The 19,641-nt window shown below is 36.7% G+C and overlaps 1 protein-coding gene and 1 long non-coding RNA gene across 4 annotated transcripts in view; one reads left to right on the plus strand and one right to left on the minus strand.

The window, feature by feature from the left end:
* ZPBP (zona pellucida binding protein) overlaps window positions 1–19,641 on the plus strand; it is a 110,449-nt gene that overhangs the window by 45,612 nt on the left and 45,196 nt on the right. For all 3 annotated transcript variants that reach the window (XR_013339425.1, XM_077781142.1, XM_077781143.1), the window contains one exon: window positions 3,061–3,137. Coding sequence is in view for 2 of the 3 variants with exons in the window: in XM_077781142.1 (XP_077637268.1) it covers window positions 3,061–3,137 (77 nt within the window). In the remaining variant the exon portion in view is untranslated. The remainder of the gene's footprint in view (window positions 1–3,060; window positions 3,138–19,641) is intronic.
* LOC144245798 (uncharacterized) lies at window positions 1,783–7,359 on the minus strand. Its single transcript, XR_013339426.1, has 2 exons — window positions 7,279–7,359; window positions 1,783–2,006 (listed from the first exon to the last, which is right to left on the minus strand). It is a non-coding gene; the product is annotated as an uncharacterized LOC144245798 (long non-coding RNA).

Here is a 19,641-nt window from a genome sequence, read left to right on the forward strand (position 1 = left end):
TCATGAAACCAGCTTCTTCCACCTCTTTTTGTGCCTGTTGTCATTGTTTGTGTGGGGGGTGGTTGCTGGTTTAGTGACTTCTCTAAACCATCACTTCTCTAAAGACTGTATTCATTGTCGTGTGTGGTCTCTCTTGTCTCCTGTATTTAGCTTGATGTTAGCTTGTGTTCTCATGAGAGATTCCTTCAGTGCTGTGCTTAAGTCAGCTTCCGTTAATTCGGGCTTTTTTGAATCAGTGATTCAGAGACCATTGATTAAAAAACCAGAGAACCATTTGAATTCTTTCCATTGTCAAAATGCAGCTATTTTCCAGAGTTTCAGGAAACCTTGACTCTATTTTGGGTTATTTTTGTCAGCATTTCTGTGGTGGGACATGGCTTGAAGTATCCTAATTCACCATATTACTGATACCATTTATGTCTTTATCATTTTTTCATTTTATAGAAAGTTTAATCTAAAAAAACAAAACAGGGTGCATAGTTTCATACATCAAGAGGCTAGCCATCCAGCCTAAGTAAAGCAGTGTATCATAGGAGGCAGGAGTTCAGGAAGAAATTGTGCTCTCTCAGATCCAGAGAATTAATGAAGTGAACTGATCTAGAGAATGTGAGTGTTATATATATGGTTTATCTGACATGGTGGAGGGGACTCTACTGCCTGTTAGCCCTTACTATCTTTAGTACTGGATTTTAACTTAAATGTTCTAGATGTTAGTGACTTGATTAATCACTGTCTGTACTGACTGATGCTGAAGACTGGATAATTTCTGTTGATTCTGTGTTACTATTTCCAACAATTTTGCTTTAGCTTGATAAATAGATTTTAATGGATTTTTTAAATTTGCCTTAAACTTTTATAAGGATTTAAATTAAAAATAAAATTGTGGGGGGCACCTGGGTGGCTTAGTCAGTTAAGCATCTGACTTTGGCTCAGGTCAAGATCTCACAGTTTGTGAGTTCAAGCCCCACATTGGGCTCTGTGCTGACTGCTCAGCTCAGAGCCTGGAGCCTTCAGACACGCTCTCTCACTCTCTCTCTCAAAAATAAATAAACATTAAATAAAGAAAAATAAAATTATGTATCTTCATGATGATCTGATCTCATAATCATATGATAAGTTGGTAGATTCTGGTCTATCATCTTCTGAATTACTCCATGAGCTGTAGTTTCAAAAGCATTGCCTTGGGTGAATAATATTTTAAATATTTTTGAAAATGCTTTCTTTAATTTCATTGTGTATTTTTGATATATAAATTTAGAAATTTTACATTTTATGGGTCCAATTTTAGGATGGTGTCATTTTAAAAGGATTTAAGGTAAAAATAGTCCTTAAAAATACTTTCTTTTTCCTCCAAATCCACAGCCCTATTTGGAGGTCTGCTTCAGTTTAAACATCTTATTCTGCTTGATTTTATAAAATCACGCTGATAGCTTTGTCTTTTTTATGATATTTGATAATACTTTATGATACTAAATCAGATGGCAACAGAAAAAGTTAATGTGTACTTATTTGGGGAGATATTAAAAAAGAGTACTGAAGGGATGCCTGGGTGGCTCATTCGGATAAATATTTAACTCTTGATTTCAGCTCAGGTCATGATCTTGCAGTTTGTGAGATCTAGCACTGCGTTGGGCTCAGCCCTGACAACATGGAGTCTGCTTGGGATTCTCTCTCTCCACCCCTCCGCTGTGCATGCGTGCTCTCTCTTAATTGTAATGATTAAACTAAATAAACTTAAAAAAATAAAAATTTAAAAAATACTGAAATAATGATTTCCCAGTATTCTACTAGTGTATTCTGCATTTATTAATACTTCTGTGGTCAATTTTATTATCTTCATATCGCTACTTATCCATCCAACATATTTTACATAACGTATCAGGCAAAGTCAGTCATATTGAGCAGGGATCTTTCTTCAGGAAGGTCAGATTCTACTTAAAGGATGATGTTCATGTAACAGTAGTGCAGCAAATACTCTGGCAGAAATTCCAGGTGTTCTGTGGCTGCTGTGAAAGTAGAGATGTCATTAGGAGATAAACAGTTAAGGAGGTCCATGAAAAACTATTGGTGTGTTGAAAGAATTCCATATAATATAGCAACGTAAAGTCATGTATACACACAACACAGAGTATATTTGGGAAACATTCTAGAATGGCTAATGGGTAGCATGTGATAATTTGAAGAAAGTACAGTAGTCATGATCGCTTCGTTTACAGAAGAGCTTAGATTATTAAGATTGACATATTTATATTTTAAATCATACTTTTACAACTAGGAAGAATGGCAAAATCATAATTAGCCTGTTGTTTTACAGAGCAGAGAGCAGAAGTCTCAAGGAGGCATTAAATAATATGCCTGTGTTTGTTAGTGATAGACCTAGGGGTAGAAATCAGACTTTGTGTATCTTGGTCAATAGTAAAGTGACTGAGGATTTTAGAACCCTGGTAATTAGGTTAATGAGATAATTTAGAAAGATTATTTAAGGAACTCTTTTAAGGCCTCTTTGTCTTATTCCTCCTTTGGCTTTTATGTCTGCAAGTTTTTATATCTTCCCTGTTATACAGTCAAATAATATATAGTTACTCATAGTCTCTCAATGATCCTTTAAATTTCCATATTATCGGTGATAGTGCCTCCTTTTTTATTTATAATTTTGTTGGTTTGGGACATTTCTTTTTTCCTTGGTTAGTTTTCCTAAAGGGTTGTCAGTTTTGTTTACTTTTCAAAGGAGCAACTCTTAGTTTGGTGAGGCTTTTTCTGTCCTTTATTTCATACATTTCTGCTCTAATCTTTATTGTGATGATAAGGCATGGTTATTATTGTTACTGTCATTATTATTAATTTTTAGGATCAGTATAATAGTGAGGTTTTCCTAATTTATATTAAACAACTCTTTGACTTAGGTTTGTAGCTGAAAAGAGTAGTTTAACATTAGGAAAATTGCTTAATTACTAGTGGAAGAGAAGTATTAGATAAATAATGCTTTATATTTCAAAAGCCAATTTTAATATTGTGAGATAGTATTTTGGGCCCATGATAAAATATAATATATTTTCTCAGTTTCATCTCTAGACACTGAAAAAGGACCTAAGCCATGTGCAGATCGTAATTGTGAATCTTCCAAAAGACTGTCTAAGGTATGTTATGTGAGGCTGGAGACAGAGAAAACAATGAACATGCTCAGTGTGTAAGTAAGACTTTTAGCTGTTGATACAACATATCAAATCCAACCTCACACTTGGGAAATTCAACAATAAAAGTAAAACTTCAAATAATAAATGCCAAGAACTTAATAGAGTTATAATTTTTATGAAATGCATAAGATTTAGCATCTTACGAATATATTACAAAAGATTATTTTTCCATTTATTTGGCCTTATTTGTTGTTCATGTGATTAGTATATATGTATATATATGTATGTTAGTATGTTATATATACTGTTTATATGTATATTAGTATGTATATGTAATTATACTTACTAATCAAGTAGAATTCTCTCAGTGCTCAGGATAAAAATTATGCTGAAACTCCAAGCAGGTATTTTCTCTTTCACATCATACTCCGTGCTCAATAACGTACAAAAGTGTTTTCCTGTGGCTACCTCTGCAGTGATCATAAGCACTTTGTAAAAAGGTGATATTTTTGAATACTTAGGATATAAAATTATTTACATTAGGATGGTTGTAAAAATGTCCTGTTCAAGGTACAGGTATTGCATATTCAGGTCAATATCCGTTACTTTTGCCCAGTGAAATTGATTGATGATTTCTTAATTTGTGCCTACAGTAAGCCTCCTGAAATAATAGAGCTAAGTCATCAATCTATACGTTTTCAAGTGTTTCCATTTAAAAGTTTTCCTTAGAGGTTATCCTTCACCTAGGGGAAAATATTTTTTAACTTTACTTTTGAAAATAGGTGTTAAGTTATGGGCACCAGGAACAGGGAGCAGTCAGTCTTATTTTTGGAATCTTATTTCTTAACCATGAGCGCTGTGCTAACCAGTATTTAGTTTTTAACACATCTTTTAGACTTCTACCAGTCTTCAAACTTTTATAGTCTCATAGACCTTCATTTCTTTGGTGATGGAGTGGGAATGTGTGTTCAAGCCTGGACATTAGGAGTAGGGAAGGAAACGGACACATTTTATTATTTTTCTTCAGGGTGACCTCATGGCGGTGCTCATTTGTAGTTTACTTATGTCATTTAACATTGAGTCAATTTTATTTCTACTTTTTAAATGGAAACAGAAGAAATCAAATTCTGCAATTCATGAAGCTTGTAAGAAAGGTCTGCAATCCTATTAACTCTTTTTGTTCCTTTAGAATGTTACTTGGTTGAATAAGGTGCCCCTGGAACATTCTGCCCTGTGACTTTTCCTTTCATTTGGATACCTTTTTTTTTTTTTTTTTTTTTTTTTTTTTTTTTTCTTTTCTTTTTTTTTTTTTTTTTTNTTTTTTTTTTTTTTTTTTTTGCTATTCATCTGTCTCTTTGCTTCCTTTTTTGTCTTCTGTCCTCCTTGCTGTTGCCCTTCTTTTTTTTCTTTTCTGGATGTAAAAATGCCTCCTTTTGCTTATTATGTCAGAATGAAGACTGGTGCTTTTCTGGCTTGATGGTAGTGTAGTAACACTATAATGGTCAGCATAGTAATAAAAAGAATTCAGTGGCACCTGGTGGCTCAGTCCATTGAGGGTCCAACTTCAGCTCAGGTAATGATCTCATGGTCCATGAGTTTGAGCCCTGCTGTGCTGTGCTGAAGCTCGGAGCATGGAGTCTGCTTTGAATTCTGTATCTCCCTCTCTCTGCCCCTCCCCATCTAATGCTGTCTCTCTCTCTTTCTCTCTCAAAAATTAAATAAATAAACTTAAAAGAAAAAAGAAGAATTCAGAATTTCCAGGCCAGAGTATTTCCAAAGAGGCATTCTGGGGCCTTTCATTTACAGATCTAAAAAATTATTTAATGTTATCTGCTTTAGTGTTCATTTCATTCAGTTTTCAATTTTAGGGCCTTTTCATTTTGTATTAGCTTCTTAATTTATTACTAAATACACTTCTTTGAACTTAGCAAGATCTAAGTAACTTGAAATTTTCCCCAGACTATGGTAAATTCAGACTTATCTGGTCCTATTTGTTGCAGTGAAGATCTATCTATCTATCTATGTAGTTCTTTGAAGATTTGATCCAAATATGTTCTGTTTCTTCTTAGATGCGCTATGTTTTTCCACTGTTCTCTTGTATTGATGTGTTTGTTAATCCTGGGTCAGTGCCTTACTTTCTTCATTACTGTACTGTTACAGCAAATCTGATGTCAGATAGTATAAGTATTTTATCTTGGTTCCTCTTCAACATCATTCTGTATTTTCTAGGTCTTTTGTATTTCCAAAAATTTTATTTTTTAATGTTTTATTTATTTATTTATCTAAAAAAATTTTTAAATGTTTTATTTATTTCTGAGAGAGAGAGAGAGAGAGAGAGAGAGACAGCATGAGCAGGGGAGGGTCAGAGAGAGAGGGAGACACAGAATCCGAAGCAGGTTCCAGGCTCTGAACTAGCTGTTAGCACAGAGCCCGATGCAGGACTCGAACCCACGGTCTGTGAGATCACGACCTGAGTGAAAGTTGGACACTCAATCGACTGAGCCACCCAGGCACCCCAGTGTTTTATTTATTTTTGAGATACAGCACCCGTGGGGGGAGGATGTAGAGAAAGGGGGACAGAGGATCCGAAGCAGCTCGGCGCTGACAGCAGTGAGCTGATGCGGGGCTCCAGCTCAGAAACCCCAAGATCATGACTGGAGCCATAGTTGGATGCTCAGCTGGCTGAGCCACTCAGGCACCCCTATTTCTAAAAAATTTAAATCAACGAGTCAAATTTCTAAAAACAAATGAAAAAGGCCCCAGATTCTGATTGGAGTTGCCATGTATCTGCTGGTCAGTTGGTGAGAAGTGAAATTTTAATAATAGGAAGTTTTCCAATATCTCATCACGTTAATTTATTTAGGTTTTAAAAATTCACCTTTTTTTTTTTTTGGCAGTTTCTGGTTTAAATGCCTTGCGTGTTTTCTGCTAAATTTATTCCTGAGTATTGTGCAGGGGGTTTTTTGGTACTGTCTTAAATGGATTATTTAAAAAACTCATTAGTCGGTTTCAGTTTTCAGTAGATGTTTGCATGTCCTGTATTTGCGTATCATATTTGCCACCTTGTTAAATTCATATGCTATAGTAGTTACTTTAAAGATTACTTAGGATTTTCTATGTAAACCACTGTGTCATATGCAAATGGAGACTGCTTTGTTTTGTTTTGTTTTGTTTTGCTATTTCCTGACTTTTATGCCTTTTGTTTCTTTACTGATCCTGTTTGAATGGCTGGAATTTGCAGTATGAGGTTGGGTAGTTGTGGTAAGAGTAGATATCCTTTTATTTTTCCTGATGTCAGGGGGAAAGCATTTAGTCTTCCACTAATTAAATAAGCTGTTAGCTCCAAATTTTCATAGATGCCATTTACCAGATCAAGGAGGCTCCTTTTCCATTTCTAGTTCAATTGTGTTAAATACTAATTCTGCCTTTACTGAAAAAACCCACATATCTTCATTATAGATTTAGCAGAAGACACGCAACACCTTTAAACTAAAAACTGCAGTTTGTTCTTTTATCCTTATAAAATTCCCCTTTCACCCTTGCTGTCAAATTTTATCTAAGATTAACATTATTAATTCAGTCTTCTTATGCTTCCTGTTTGTAAGGGATATATGTTTCTAACCATTTACTTTCAATTATCTGTCTTTATATTTAAAATGTATGGGTCTTGTAGACAACATGTAATTGACCCCTTTCTTCTCAATAAAATAATCTTTAATTGGAATAATTGATTCCAGAAAAATTTAATGTAATTATTGATCCAATGTATGTTGGATCTATGCCTATTATTTTACTATTGTTTCCTTATTTCCCCTTACTTCTGTAATTTCATTCCCCTTTTTCTTTTTCATTCATTGAGTATATTTTCACAGTTTCATTTTATCTATTTATTTATATTGAGATATAATTGACATATAACACCATACCGCTGTTAGTTTTAGGTACGCAACAAAGTTATTTGATGTATGTGTATATTGCAGTATTGTTATGACACTAAATTAAGCACCTATAACCACACAGAGCTGCTAATTTTGTGTGTATGTGTGATGAGAATTTTAAGATGTACTGTCTTAGCAACTTTCAACTCTACGGTGTGGTGTTGTGACCAGAGTAACCCCTTACTTATTTTATACAGTTGTCTTACCATGTCTGCGGTTTCACTGTCCATGGCTTCAGTTACCGGTGGTCAACTATGGCCCCAAAACATGATCTTCCCTCTCATGCTTGTCAGTAGGTCAGTCGTGGTCCAGTGCTGTGTCACAATGCCTGCATTGTTCACCTCACTGCATCTCCTCACGTAGGCTTTTATATCATCTCACATCATCCCAAGAAAAAGAAGAGGGCAAGGACAGTGCAGTAAGATATTGTAAGAGACCGATAAAGAGACTACTTTCACATAACTTGTGTAATAGCACATTATTATAATTGTTCTATTTTATAGTTGTTGTTAATCACAGTGATATAATTTATAAACTCAGCTCTACCGTAGGAATATACGTATAGCACAGAACATGGTACGTGCACGGTTGAGTAATATCCACAGTTCAGGCATCCACTGGGGATCTTGAAATGTACCCTCCCTGGTAAGGGTGGACTCGTGTAACTGGAGCTTTGTGCCATTTGATCACCTATTGACACATCCCATCCGCTGCCCAAGTTTCATTATTTTAAGATTGCACAGATAAGGGAGGTCATACAATATTTCTTTCTCTATCTTATTTTACTTACCACAGTGTCCCAAAGAGCCGTCCATGTTGTTGCAGATGGTAGGATTTCCTTTTATTTTACATGTGTGTATATGTGTGTGTTTACTTATAGTTGCATAGATGTATATACACATACACATACATATATACACAGTGTGTGTGTGTTTATAAATACATATGTGTGTCTAAATGCACACACACACACACACACCATATTTTCTTTACCTGTTTCTCCTTCGATGGACACTTAGGTTGTTTCCATGTCTTGGGTATATAAATAAATGCTGTAGTGGACATAGGGGTGCACATATCTTTCTGAGATAGTGACTTCCTGGATATATACCTGGAGGTAAAATTGCTGGATTATCTGATAGTTCTGTTTTCAATTTTTTGAGGAACTTTTCTATTGTTTTTCTGTAGTCCCTGTACAATTTCCATTCCCACCAACAGCCACAAGGTTTTCGTTTTTCTCATCGTCTTTGCCAGTGCTTGTTATTTCTTGTCTTTTTGATAATAGCCTTTTTTTTTTTTAAACAGGTGTGAGGCGATATTTCATCGTCGTTTTGATTTGCTTTCTCTTACCATTACTGACACTGAGCACCTTTTCATGTATGGGTTGGCCATTTGTAAGTTCTCTTTTGGGAAAAATGTCTGTTCAGAACATCTGCCCATGTTGTGTTTTTTGTCAATGTTTTTATTGACTTGTCTGAGTTCTTACATATATATTTTGGATATTAACCCCTTTACAGATACATGATTTGAAAGTGTTTCCTTCCATTCCATAGTTGCCTTTTTATTGCTGGTTTTCTTTGCTCTGCAGAAACGTTTAGGTTTGCTGCAGATCCACTCGTTTATTTTGGTGTTTGGTATCAAGTCCAAAACAGTCATTGTCAGAACCAATCTCAGGGAACTTACCCCCTATCTTTTCTACCAGGAGTTTTATGGCTTCAAGTCTTACATTCAAGTCTTTCATCCATTTTCAGTTGATTTTGTGTGCAGTGTAAGAGAGGGGTACAGTTTCATTGTTTTGCATGTGGCTGCCGGTTGTCAAGCACCATTTATTGAGGGGACTTTCCTTTCCCCATCGTATGCTGTTGGCTTTTTTGTTGTAAATTAATTAAACGTACACGTGTGGGTTCATTTCTGGTCTGTGCATTCGGTTCCATTGATCTACGTGTATGTTTTTCTGTCGATACCATACATTTTTGGTATTTACTATGAATTGGTAATATAGTTTGAAATCTAGAAGTGTGCTATATCCAGCTTATGTCTTTCTTTCAAGATTGCTTTGGCTATTCGGGGTCTTCTGCAGTTTCATACAAATTTTGGGATCATTCGATCTATTTCTGTGGAAAATGCCATGGGGATTTTGATAGGGATTACGTTTAATAAGTGGACTGCTTTGGGTAGTATGGACATTTTGACAATATTAATTCTTCCAACCCATGAGCAGGGACTGTCCTCCCATTTATTTGTGGCTTCTTCACTTTCTTTCATTACTGTCATGTAGTTGGCACGACATAGGTTTTTCACCTCCTTGGTTAAATTTATTTTTAGGTATTTTATTCTTTCTGATGTGTAATTGCGTATGGGATTGTTTTTAGTTTATCTTTCTGATATTTTATTTTTAAAGTATAGAAATGAAGCTAATTTTGTATGTTGATTTTATAACCTGCACCTCTTCTGCATTCATTTGGGTTTTGTTTTATTTTGTTTTGTTTTATTTTGCTGGAGTCTTTAGGGTTGTTATGTATAATATTATCCCATTTGCAAATAGAGTCCTTCTTCCTTTACAGTTCAAATGTCTTTTGCTCCTTTGATGCCTGTGACTTTGTTGTACCTCTTCCTTGCTCTGACTGGTGCTTCCAGTTCTGTGTTGAATCAAGCTGGCGAGAGTGGGCGTCGTCCTGTTTTTCCCATCTCAGAGGAAGACTTTCAGAGTTTCACTGCTGACTGTGTCAGCTGGGGGGTTGTTATGTTGAAGTACATTTCCTCAAAATCCACTTCATTGAGAATTTTTATCATGAATGAATGCTGAGTTTTGTCAGATTATTTTTTTTAATGTTTTATTTATTTCTGAGAGAGAGAAAGAGAGAGAGACAGCATGAGCAGGGGAGGGTCAGAGAGAGGGGGAGACACAGAATCTGAAACAGGCTCCAGGCTCTGAGCTGTTAGTACAGAGCCCGACTCGGGGCTGGAACCCACGAATTGTGAGATCATGGCCTGAGCCGAAGCCGGATGCTTAACCGACTGAGCCACCCAGGCGCCCCCTTGTCAGATGAGTTTTAACCACCTATTGGGATGGTCATATGATGTTTGTCCTTCATGTTCTTTTTTTAAAAATTTTTTATTTTTTTAACATTTATATTTTTTTAGAGACAGAGACAAAGCGTGAGCAGGATAGGGGCAGAGAGAGAGGGAGACACAGAATCCGAAGCAGGCTCCAGGCTCCGAGCTGTCAGTACAGAGCCCAACTTGGGGCTCGAACCCACGAATCGTGAGATCATGACCCGACCCGAAGTCGGACGCTTAACAGACAGAGCCACCCAGGCGCCCCTATTCTTCATTTTCTTAATCCAGTGTATCATACTGATGGGTTTGTTTATGTTGAGGCCTCCTCGTAGCCTTAGGGTAAATGTCACCTGATCATGATGTGTGATCATTTTAATGTATTGTTGAGTTTGGTTTGCTCATGTTTTGTAGAGGATCTTTGTCTGCTGGTTCATCCAGGATATTGGCCTCAGTTTTCATTTCTGGGGGTGTCCTTGTCTGGTTTTGGAGTGGGTTATGCTGGCCTCGTAAGATGAATTCGAACTTGTTCCCTCCTTTTGTATGTATTTTCTTTAAAGACTTTGAAAAAAAAATTGGTATTAATTTTTTTCTTTAAATTTTGGGTAAAAATCACCAGTGAAGCCATCTGGCCCTGGACTTTTATTGTTGAGGTTTTTTGATTGTTGATTCAGTCCCCTTATGAGTAACTGATATGTTCATATTTTCTCTTTATTCATGATTCATTCTTGGTAGGTTGTATGTCTCTAAATATTTATCCATTTCTTTTGGGTTGTCCAATTTGTTGGTATATAATTGTTCATGATATTTTACATTTCTGTGGTATCATATGTAATATCTCCATTTTCATTTCTGATTTTTTATGTTGGAATCTGCTCTCTTCTTGGTGAGTGTAGGTAAAAGCCCATATTATTCATTTTATGTTTTAAACTGCTCTTTGTTCACTTTTTTATTGTCTTTTTGGAGTCTTTCATTTATTTTGCTCTGATCTTTATTATTTTCTTCTACTTTCTTCCTTCCTTTGGGCTTCATTTGTTCTTTTCCATTCCTTGAGGTATAAAGTTAGGTGGTTTGAGATAGTTCTTATTTCTTACATTAGGCATTTATCACTATAAACTTCCCTCATAGAGCAGCTTTTGCTGCATTCTTGTTTTAGTATGTTATGTTTCCATTTCCATTTGGCTTAAGATTGTTTTTAATTTTTCTTTTGATTTCTTCTCTGACCTGTTGGTTGCTTAGTATCACGTTGTTTAATGTTCCTTGTGTTTGTTAGTTTTCTGGATTTCTTCTTGTGATAGGCATCTTGTTCATTCCCTCGTGGTTGGAAAAGAGGATTATAGTACTCGTAAGATTTCAGTCTTTTTCAATTTATGCAGATATCTTTTGTGGCCTAACATATGATGTGTTCTGGAGAATGAGTCATGTTCACTTGAGAAGAAAGTGTATTATTCTGCAGCTACTTGGTGGAATGTATTTTATCTGTCTGTTAAGTTTTTCTGGTCTAGTATATCTGTTTCCTTATTGATTTTTGTAATTCCTTTTTTCCTTTCTTTTTCTCTTGCTCACTTTCCTTGTGATTTGAACATTTTCTATAAAGTTATGTTTATTAATTTATTTACTGTGAGAGCGTTAGTAGGGGAGGGACAGTGAGACCGGGAGAAAAAGAATCTTTAGCAAGCTCCATTCCCAGCACGGATCCTGACCCAGGACTCAGTCTCACCAGTGAGATCATGATCTCACTCATGAGCCAAATCAAGAGTCAGATTGACTGAGCCACCAGGTACCCCTGTAATGGTATATGGAGGTTTCTTTCTCTTGTGTGTACTTACTGTAGGGTTTTGCTTGGCTTTTACAGATGATTACATAAAACATCTTATAACATCTTATTTTAAGCTGATAACAACTTAAGTTCACATGCATTTTGAGGTCCCCGGGGTGGCTCAGTTTGTTAAGCATCTGACTCTTGATTTTGGCTCAGGTCGTGATCTTGTGGTTCTGAGCTTGAGCCCCACATTGGGCTCTGGGCTCACAGCACGGAGCTTGCTTGAGATTCTGTCTGTCCTCTCTCTGTGCTCCTGCCCTGCTTATGCTCTGTCTCTTTCAAAATAAACTTAAAAAATTTTTTAACTTGAAAAAAGTTCACGTACATCCTGAAGTTCTATATTTTTTACTCCTCTTAATGTTTTATGTTTTTATGTCTCTATGTAAATATTTTTTTTTAATGTTTACTTATTTTTGAAAGAGGGAGGGCTCAGGAGAGGGGCAGAGAGAGAGAAGGAGAGAGAGAATCTCAAGCAGGCTCCGCACTACCAGCGCAGAGCCCGTCGTGGGGCTTGAACTCATGAACTGTGAGATCATGACCTGAGCTGAAATCAAGAGTCATAGGCTCAACCGACTGAGCCATCCAGGCGCCCCTCTATTTAAATCTCCTTACCTTGTGTATGCATTAACTAATTCCTATACTTATTATGATTATAGTTATTTTTTTTTACCACTTTTTGCTTTTGTTCCTCAGACTGTATTTATAAGCGATTAACCTGTTAACACTAGATTATTCAGAATTCCACTGTGGATTTCGCCTTCTCCTTTAAATTTACACTTTCACATGTTTTCCTTTTCCTAATTGGCATGCTTTCGTTTTAGCCTAAGGAACTCCCTTCCTCATTTGTCATAAGGCCAGTCTGGCGGTGAGGAACTCCTTCAGCTTTTTATTTTACTTGAAAATATGGAGAGCTTGAAGTAAGAGAGAGTTGTAAGAATATTACTGAGAAAATTTCTTGCACGCTTTGCCCAGTGTCTCCCCATGGTGGCGTCTTGCAAACACACCAGTGGAGAACAGTGTCACAGTTTCGTCATTTTAAAAATGTTACAACAAAGGAATCACAGAGACTGTAACCTTTTGGGGTTGGGTGTTTTTCCGTCCGCAGAAGTTCCTACATTTCCATCCAGGGTGGTTCATCTGTCAGTAGCTTGTTCTTTATTTTGCTGAGTTAGCAAATCCACAGTGCGTAGACCACAGCTTGTTTAGCTTTTAATCTCCTATAGGACATCTGGACTGACCCCATGTTTTTGACTGCTAAAATTAACACTTTTGTAAACTTTGTGTACAAAGTTACATGGGAAAATAATCAACCGTTTTGGAGGACTAATTCTGGGTGACATAGTTAATTTCATGTTCCTGCCAACAGTGCGTGAGTGGTCCAGCGTCTCCGTGTTCCATCCGATCCGCAGGTGGTGGTGGATAACTGTGGTTTCCTTTCTCCCCCCTCCCCCCACCCAGGAAGTTATTTAGCAATATCCCATGATGGTTCTCATTTGCATTTCTCCAGTTGCTAATGACATTGATCATTTTTTGTCATGCTTATTCGCCATGTGCATGTCCTTCTTGATGAAATATCTGCTGCTCCTTTTCTAACCTGTTTACTTTTCTACTGTTGAGGGAAGAGGGTTCTTCGTTTGTTCTAGATACAGTCTTTTTCCGATGTTGTTTGTAAATATTTTCTCCTACATTTTAGCTTCTCTTCTTCACATGGGTTTTTAAGGAAAAAAGTGCATTGTTTTTATAAGCTCAAGTGTATCAGTTTTTCCTTTTATGAGTTGTACTTTTTTTTGGGTCAAATATAAGAGCTCTGCATAGTCCTACATTCTGAAGAGTTTTCTCCCTTTTTACAATGTTTTTTGCATTGTCCATTGGTATCTGTGATCATTTCCAGTTAGTTTTTGCTTTATGCATGATATTTAGGGGAAAGCTATTTTTGTTGTTGCCTCTAGATGTCACATTTCTCCATCATTTGTTAAAAATGCTGTCTTTTCTCCACTGAATAACTTTAGTACACCTTTGTTAAACCCTAGTTGAGAATATTTGTGTGGCTCTGTTTCTGGGTTCTTTATTATTTTCCTTTCTTTGTGTTTATGCCTCCCTCAAAACCTCACTGTCTCCACTACTGTCGCCTTAATGATGTATCTGTGCACCACTCAGTACTTTTTAGAATATGTTTGCATATGTGTACAAAAGCTTTGGGATTTTTGCAGGAATTCTGTTCATCAGTCCTGCACAGGCACACCTTGTTGTATTGTGTTTTGCTTTATTGCGCTTCATGGATATTGCATGTTTTTAGAAATTGATGGTTCCAGACTTCGGGGGAAGAAGCCACTGTAGAAACAGCCAAGGACTGGGATCAGAAGTGGAGCCTGAAGACTGAATGGCCGCGTCTTGTGATACACCTTGAACGGACAAGGAGTTGCTTCTTAGGGAGGAGCAAAAAAGCAGTTTCTTGCAATGGAATCTACTCCTGGTGAATTCACTCCTGTGAAGACTGTGGGAATGACAATGAAGGATTTAGAACATTCCATCAGCTTGGCGGGTAAAGCAGCACTGGCTGCGTTTGAGCGGATTGATTCCAATTTTGAAGGAAATTATGTGGGTAACATGCTGTCAAACGGCAGAGAAACCATTCATGAAAGCAAGAGTCAGTCGATGTAGCAAAGTGGATTGTCTGATTTTAAGACATTGCCACGGTCACCCCATCCTTCCGCCGCCACCCTGATCAGTCAGCAGCCGCCAGCATTGAGGCAGGACCCTCCTCCAGCGGAAAGTACAACTTCTGATAGCTCAGATGAAGGCTAACATTTCTTAGCAATAGAGTTGTTTTTGATTAAGATATGTACGTTGGTTTTTCAGACATAAAGCTATTGCATACTTAATAGACTACAATATTGTGTAAATATAATTTTTGTATGCCCAGGAAAAACAAAAACTTCATTTGACTCATTTTATTGTGATTCCCACTTTATTGTAGTGGTCGTGGAGCCAAACCCACGCTTTCTGCAAGATATGCCTTTGTATAAGCTTGGGAATAACTTGCACTTTTACTATGCTCATTCTTCCAATCCATGAATGTGGTATGTCTCAACATCTTTTTAAGTCTTCGGTTATTTTTTGAATTGTCTTTCTGTAATTTTTAGCGTACGTAACCTGCTAGCATGACCTGTGTTTTGGGGCACCTGGGGGAGTGACAGGCTTTTTTTTAAATTTTTTTTTTTTTAATTTATTTCTGAGAGAGAGCGACAGCATGAGTAGGGGAGGGTCAGAGAGAGAGGGAGACACAAAATCTGAGCTATCAGCACAGAGCACGACGCGGGGGCTCAAACCCACAAACCATGAGATCATGACCTGAACCGAAGTCAGATGCTTAACTGACTGAGCCACCCAGGCGCCCCAAGTGTCTGACTTTTGATTTTGACTCAGGTCATGATCTCATGGTTCTTGGGATTGAGCCCCACATCAGGCTCTGTGCTGGCAGCGTAGAGCCTGCTTTGGATGCTCTCTCTCCTCTCTCTCTCTGTCCCTCTCCTGTGCACAAGCACACACATGACTGCTGTCTCTCTCTCTCAAAATAAATAAACTTAAAAAAAAGAAATACTGCATTTTAATTTTGGTTTCTTTATGTTCACTGTTTGTACCTAGTAATGCATTTTATCAGTGTGTCGGCTTTGTTTCTGAGGTACTTGTTGAACTTACATATTAGTTCTAGGAGGTCTTTTGTATTGTGGACTGTTTTGCATTCTTTGAGATTTCCTTTGGTGATAATCATATCATCTCCAGTTTTATTTTTTTCCTTTCCAGCTGGATGTTTGCCTCTTTATTGATATTTTTAACTTCTTGACATAGCTAAAGTGTTGAGTGGTTTAGGAGTTTAATGTGAGTGGTGAGAGTAGACATCCTTTCCTTTTCTTGAGCTTATGGAGAAAGGATTCATCCTTTCGGGATGAAGTTTGATGTTTCTTGTAGGTGATCTGTAGATGCTTTTTGTAAATGATTTTGAGACTGTTCCCCTGTAATCCTAATCTGGTAAAATTTTTATTAACAATAAGTATTGGAGGTTGTCTAAGACTTTTCTGAGTTAATTGTTACGATCACATGATTTTTCTTCTTTTACTTGTGGATATGTGGATTACATTGATTGGTTTTAGAATATTGAGGCAACCTTGTATATCTGAAATCAATCACACACGGTCATGCTGTGTAATGTTTTATACACGGATTTAGTTTGTTAATATTATATTGAGAATTTTTGCATATAAATTCATGAGAGACATTATATTAGTCCCTTGTTTTTCTTTATTTTTTAACGTTTATTTTTGAGAGAGAGAGAATGTCAGACTGCCCGTGGGGGAAGGGCAGAGAGGGAGTGAGAGACAGAATCAAAAGCAGGCTCCAGGCTCCGAGCTGTCAGCATAGAGCCTGACCCAGGGCTAGAACTCACAAACTGTGAGATCATAACCTGAGCCAAAGTCAGATGCTTAACCATCTGAGCCACCTAGGCGCCCCCATAGTTTTTCTTTAATACAGGCTCTGTCTGGTTTTGGTATGTAGGCAATACTAGCTTCATAAAATAAAGTCAGAAGTTTTTCCTTCCATTTTCTGAAAGAAATTGTTTAAATTTGGCATTAATTTTTGAAATGTTTGATGGCATTTTGTGAAACCTGGATATTAATATTTAGGGAGCTTTGTCTTATATGTTTAGTTTCTTTAATAGTTATAGAGCTATTCAGATAATTGTTTTTATTATAGTTGAATTTTTATAGTTTGGTGTTTGAAGATTAATCCTTTTCTAAGTTGTCCTTTGCTTGAGCATAGAGTTGTGTGGAATTTTCTTCTGTTAGTGACCTTTAATGCCTCTTAGTGATACTCTCCACTTCATTGATGATATTTCTATTGGGTCTTCTATTATTTTTGTCACTCTAGCTAGACCTTTATTAATTTTATTGATATTTATGAAGAATCAGCTTTTTGTGTCATTGACTTTATTGTTTCCCTGTTTTCAATTTCATTAAATTTGGCTTCCAACTTATTATTTCCTTTTCTCTGTTTCCTTCCTTCCTTGTCTTAGTATTCTTGTGGCTTCTTGAGACAGGTTACTTATATTCTTCTGTCTTGTCTCATAGAAAGGTTCATGCTGTAGATTTCCATCTCAGCTTGGCTTTAGCTCTGTCTCACGTACTTTGATATGTCATTGATTGCATTTTACTTTTCCAGGTTTTTATTTACATTCCAACTAACATACAGTGTGATATCAGTTTCAGGTGTAGAATTCAGTGATTCATCACTTCTGTACAACACCCAATGCTCATCACAAGTGCCCTCCTTAATCTCTATGCCCTGTTCCCCCCATTTCCCTGCCCCCTCCCCTTTGGTGACCAGAAGCCTATTCTCCGTGGTTAATAGGGTTAATAGTCTGTTTCCTGCTTTGTCTTTCTCTCTGTTTTTCCCCCTTATGTTCATTTGGGTTCTTAAAACTTGCAAGTGAGTGAAATCATATGGTATTTGTCTTTCTAACTGATTTTGCTTAGCATAATACTTTCTGGCTCCATCCACATCACTGGAAATGGGAATATTTCATTCTTTTTTATGCCTGAGTAATATTCCATTCTATATAGATATCCACGTCGTCTTTATCCATTCATCAGTTGATGAACATTTGGTCTCTTCCTATAGTTTGGCTATTGTAGATAATGGTGCTATAAACATTGGAATGCATGTATCCCTTCAAGTCAGTGTTTTTGTATCCTTTCACTATTTGCAGATGGCACGATGCTCTATATAGGAAACCCAAAAGACTCCTCCAAAAAATTGCTAGAACTGATTACACGAATTCAGTAAACTTTCTGGGTACACAATCAACGTCCAAAAATATGTTACATTTTTATACACCAATAACGAAGCAGTAGAAACAGAATTCAAGGAATCAGTTCATTTATAATTGTACCAAAAACCTATAAGGTATCTAGAAATAAACTTAACCAAAGAGGTAAAAGATCTGTAGTCTGAAAACTACAAAACACCAATGAAAGAAATTGAAGAAGACACAAAGAAATGGAAAACAATTCCATGCTCATGGATTGGAAGAACAAGCATTGTTAAAATGTCCATACCACCCAAAGCAATCTACACATTTAATGCAATCCCTATCAAAATAGCAGAAGTACTTTTCTCAGAGCTAGAGCAAATAATCCTGAAATTTGGAACCACAGAGAGCCTGAATAGCAAAAGCAACCATGAAAAAGAAAAGCAAAGCTGGAGGCATCACAATTGCAGGCTTCAGGTTACATTACAAAGCTGTAGTGATCAAAACAATATGGTACTGTCACAAAAATAGATACATAGATCAATGGAACATAATAGAAAACCCAGAAATGGACCCACAACTACATGGTCAATTAATCTTTGACAAAGCAGGAAAGAATATCTAGTGGGAAAAAGACAGTCTCTTCAACAAATGGCATTGGGAAAACTGGACAGCCTCATGCAAAAGAATGAACTTGGATCACTTTCTTACACCATACACAAAAGTAAATTCCAAATGGATGAAAGACCTAAATGTGAGACCTGAAGCCATAATAGTTCTTAAAGAGAACACAATCAGTAACTTCTCTGACATTGGCTGTAGCAGCTTATTACTAGCTATGTCTCCCGAGGCAAGGGAAACAAGAGCAAAGATAAACTCTGGGAACTACATCAAAATAAAAAGCTACTGCACAGTGAAGCAATCAACAAAACTAAAAGGCAACCCACAGAACGGGAGAATATTTGCAAATGACATAGCTGATAAAGAGTTGGTATCCAAAATATATAAAGAACTTATCAAGCTCAACACTCAAACAACAAATAATCCAATTAAAAATGGGTAGAAGTCATGAACAGAATTTTTCCAAAGAAGACATCCAGATGGCCAACAGACACTTGAAAAGATGCTCAGTATCACTCATCATCAGGGAAATGTAAATCAAAACTCAGTGAGATACCACCTCATACCTGTCAGAATGGCTAAAATGGACAAAGAAACAACAGATATTGGCAAGACTGTGGAGAAAGGGGAATCCTCTTGCAATGTTGGTGGGAATGCAAACTGTGCAGTGACTCTGGAAAACAGTGTGGAGGTTCCTCAAAAAGTTAAAAATAGAACTACCTTATGATCCAGCAGTCGCACTACTGGTTATTTACTCGAAGGATGTCACTGATTTAATTTCTTTTAAATTTGTTGAGCTTTGTTAGATGGTTCAAAACATGATCTATGTTTTGAGTGTATTGTTCTTGTTGGGTGGCTTCTTTTGTATGATGATTATGTCATATTGGGTGATAACACTGTTTATGTCTTTTTAGAGTCTTGCTGATTTTCTGTGCAGTATTTCCACTAGTTGGTGGTCGGGTGCGTTAACTCCCCATTTCCCCTTCTCCAGGTCCTGGCAGCCACCATTCAACTTTCTGTTCCTTTGAGTTTAAATCTTCTACATACTGCATATAAGTTCAGTAGTATAGTAATTTTTGTAATTGGCTTATTTCACTTAACATAATGTTCTTAGGATTTATCTGTATTTTACTATGTCAGAATTTTCTTGCTTTTAAAGGCCAAATAACATTCCATTTTAAGTTTATGACAAATTTTATCCATTCATCCACTGATAGACATATAGATTACTTTCACTTTTTGGCTTCTGTGAATAATGTGTCT

The sequence above is a fragment of the Crocuta crocuta genome, unplaced genomic scaffold (genome assembly GCF_008692635.1).
Source record: "Crocuta crocuta isolate KB4526 unplaced genomic scaffold, BGI_CrCroc_1.0 scaffold108, whole genome shotgun sequence".
Classification (NCBI taxonomy): domain Eukaryota; kingdom Metazoa; phylum Chordata; class Mammalia; order Carnivora; family Hyaenidae; genus Crocuta; species Crocuta crocuta.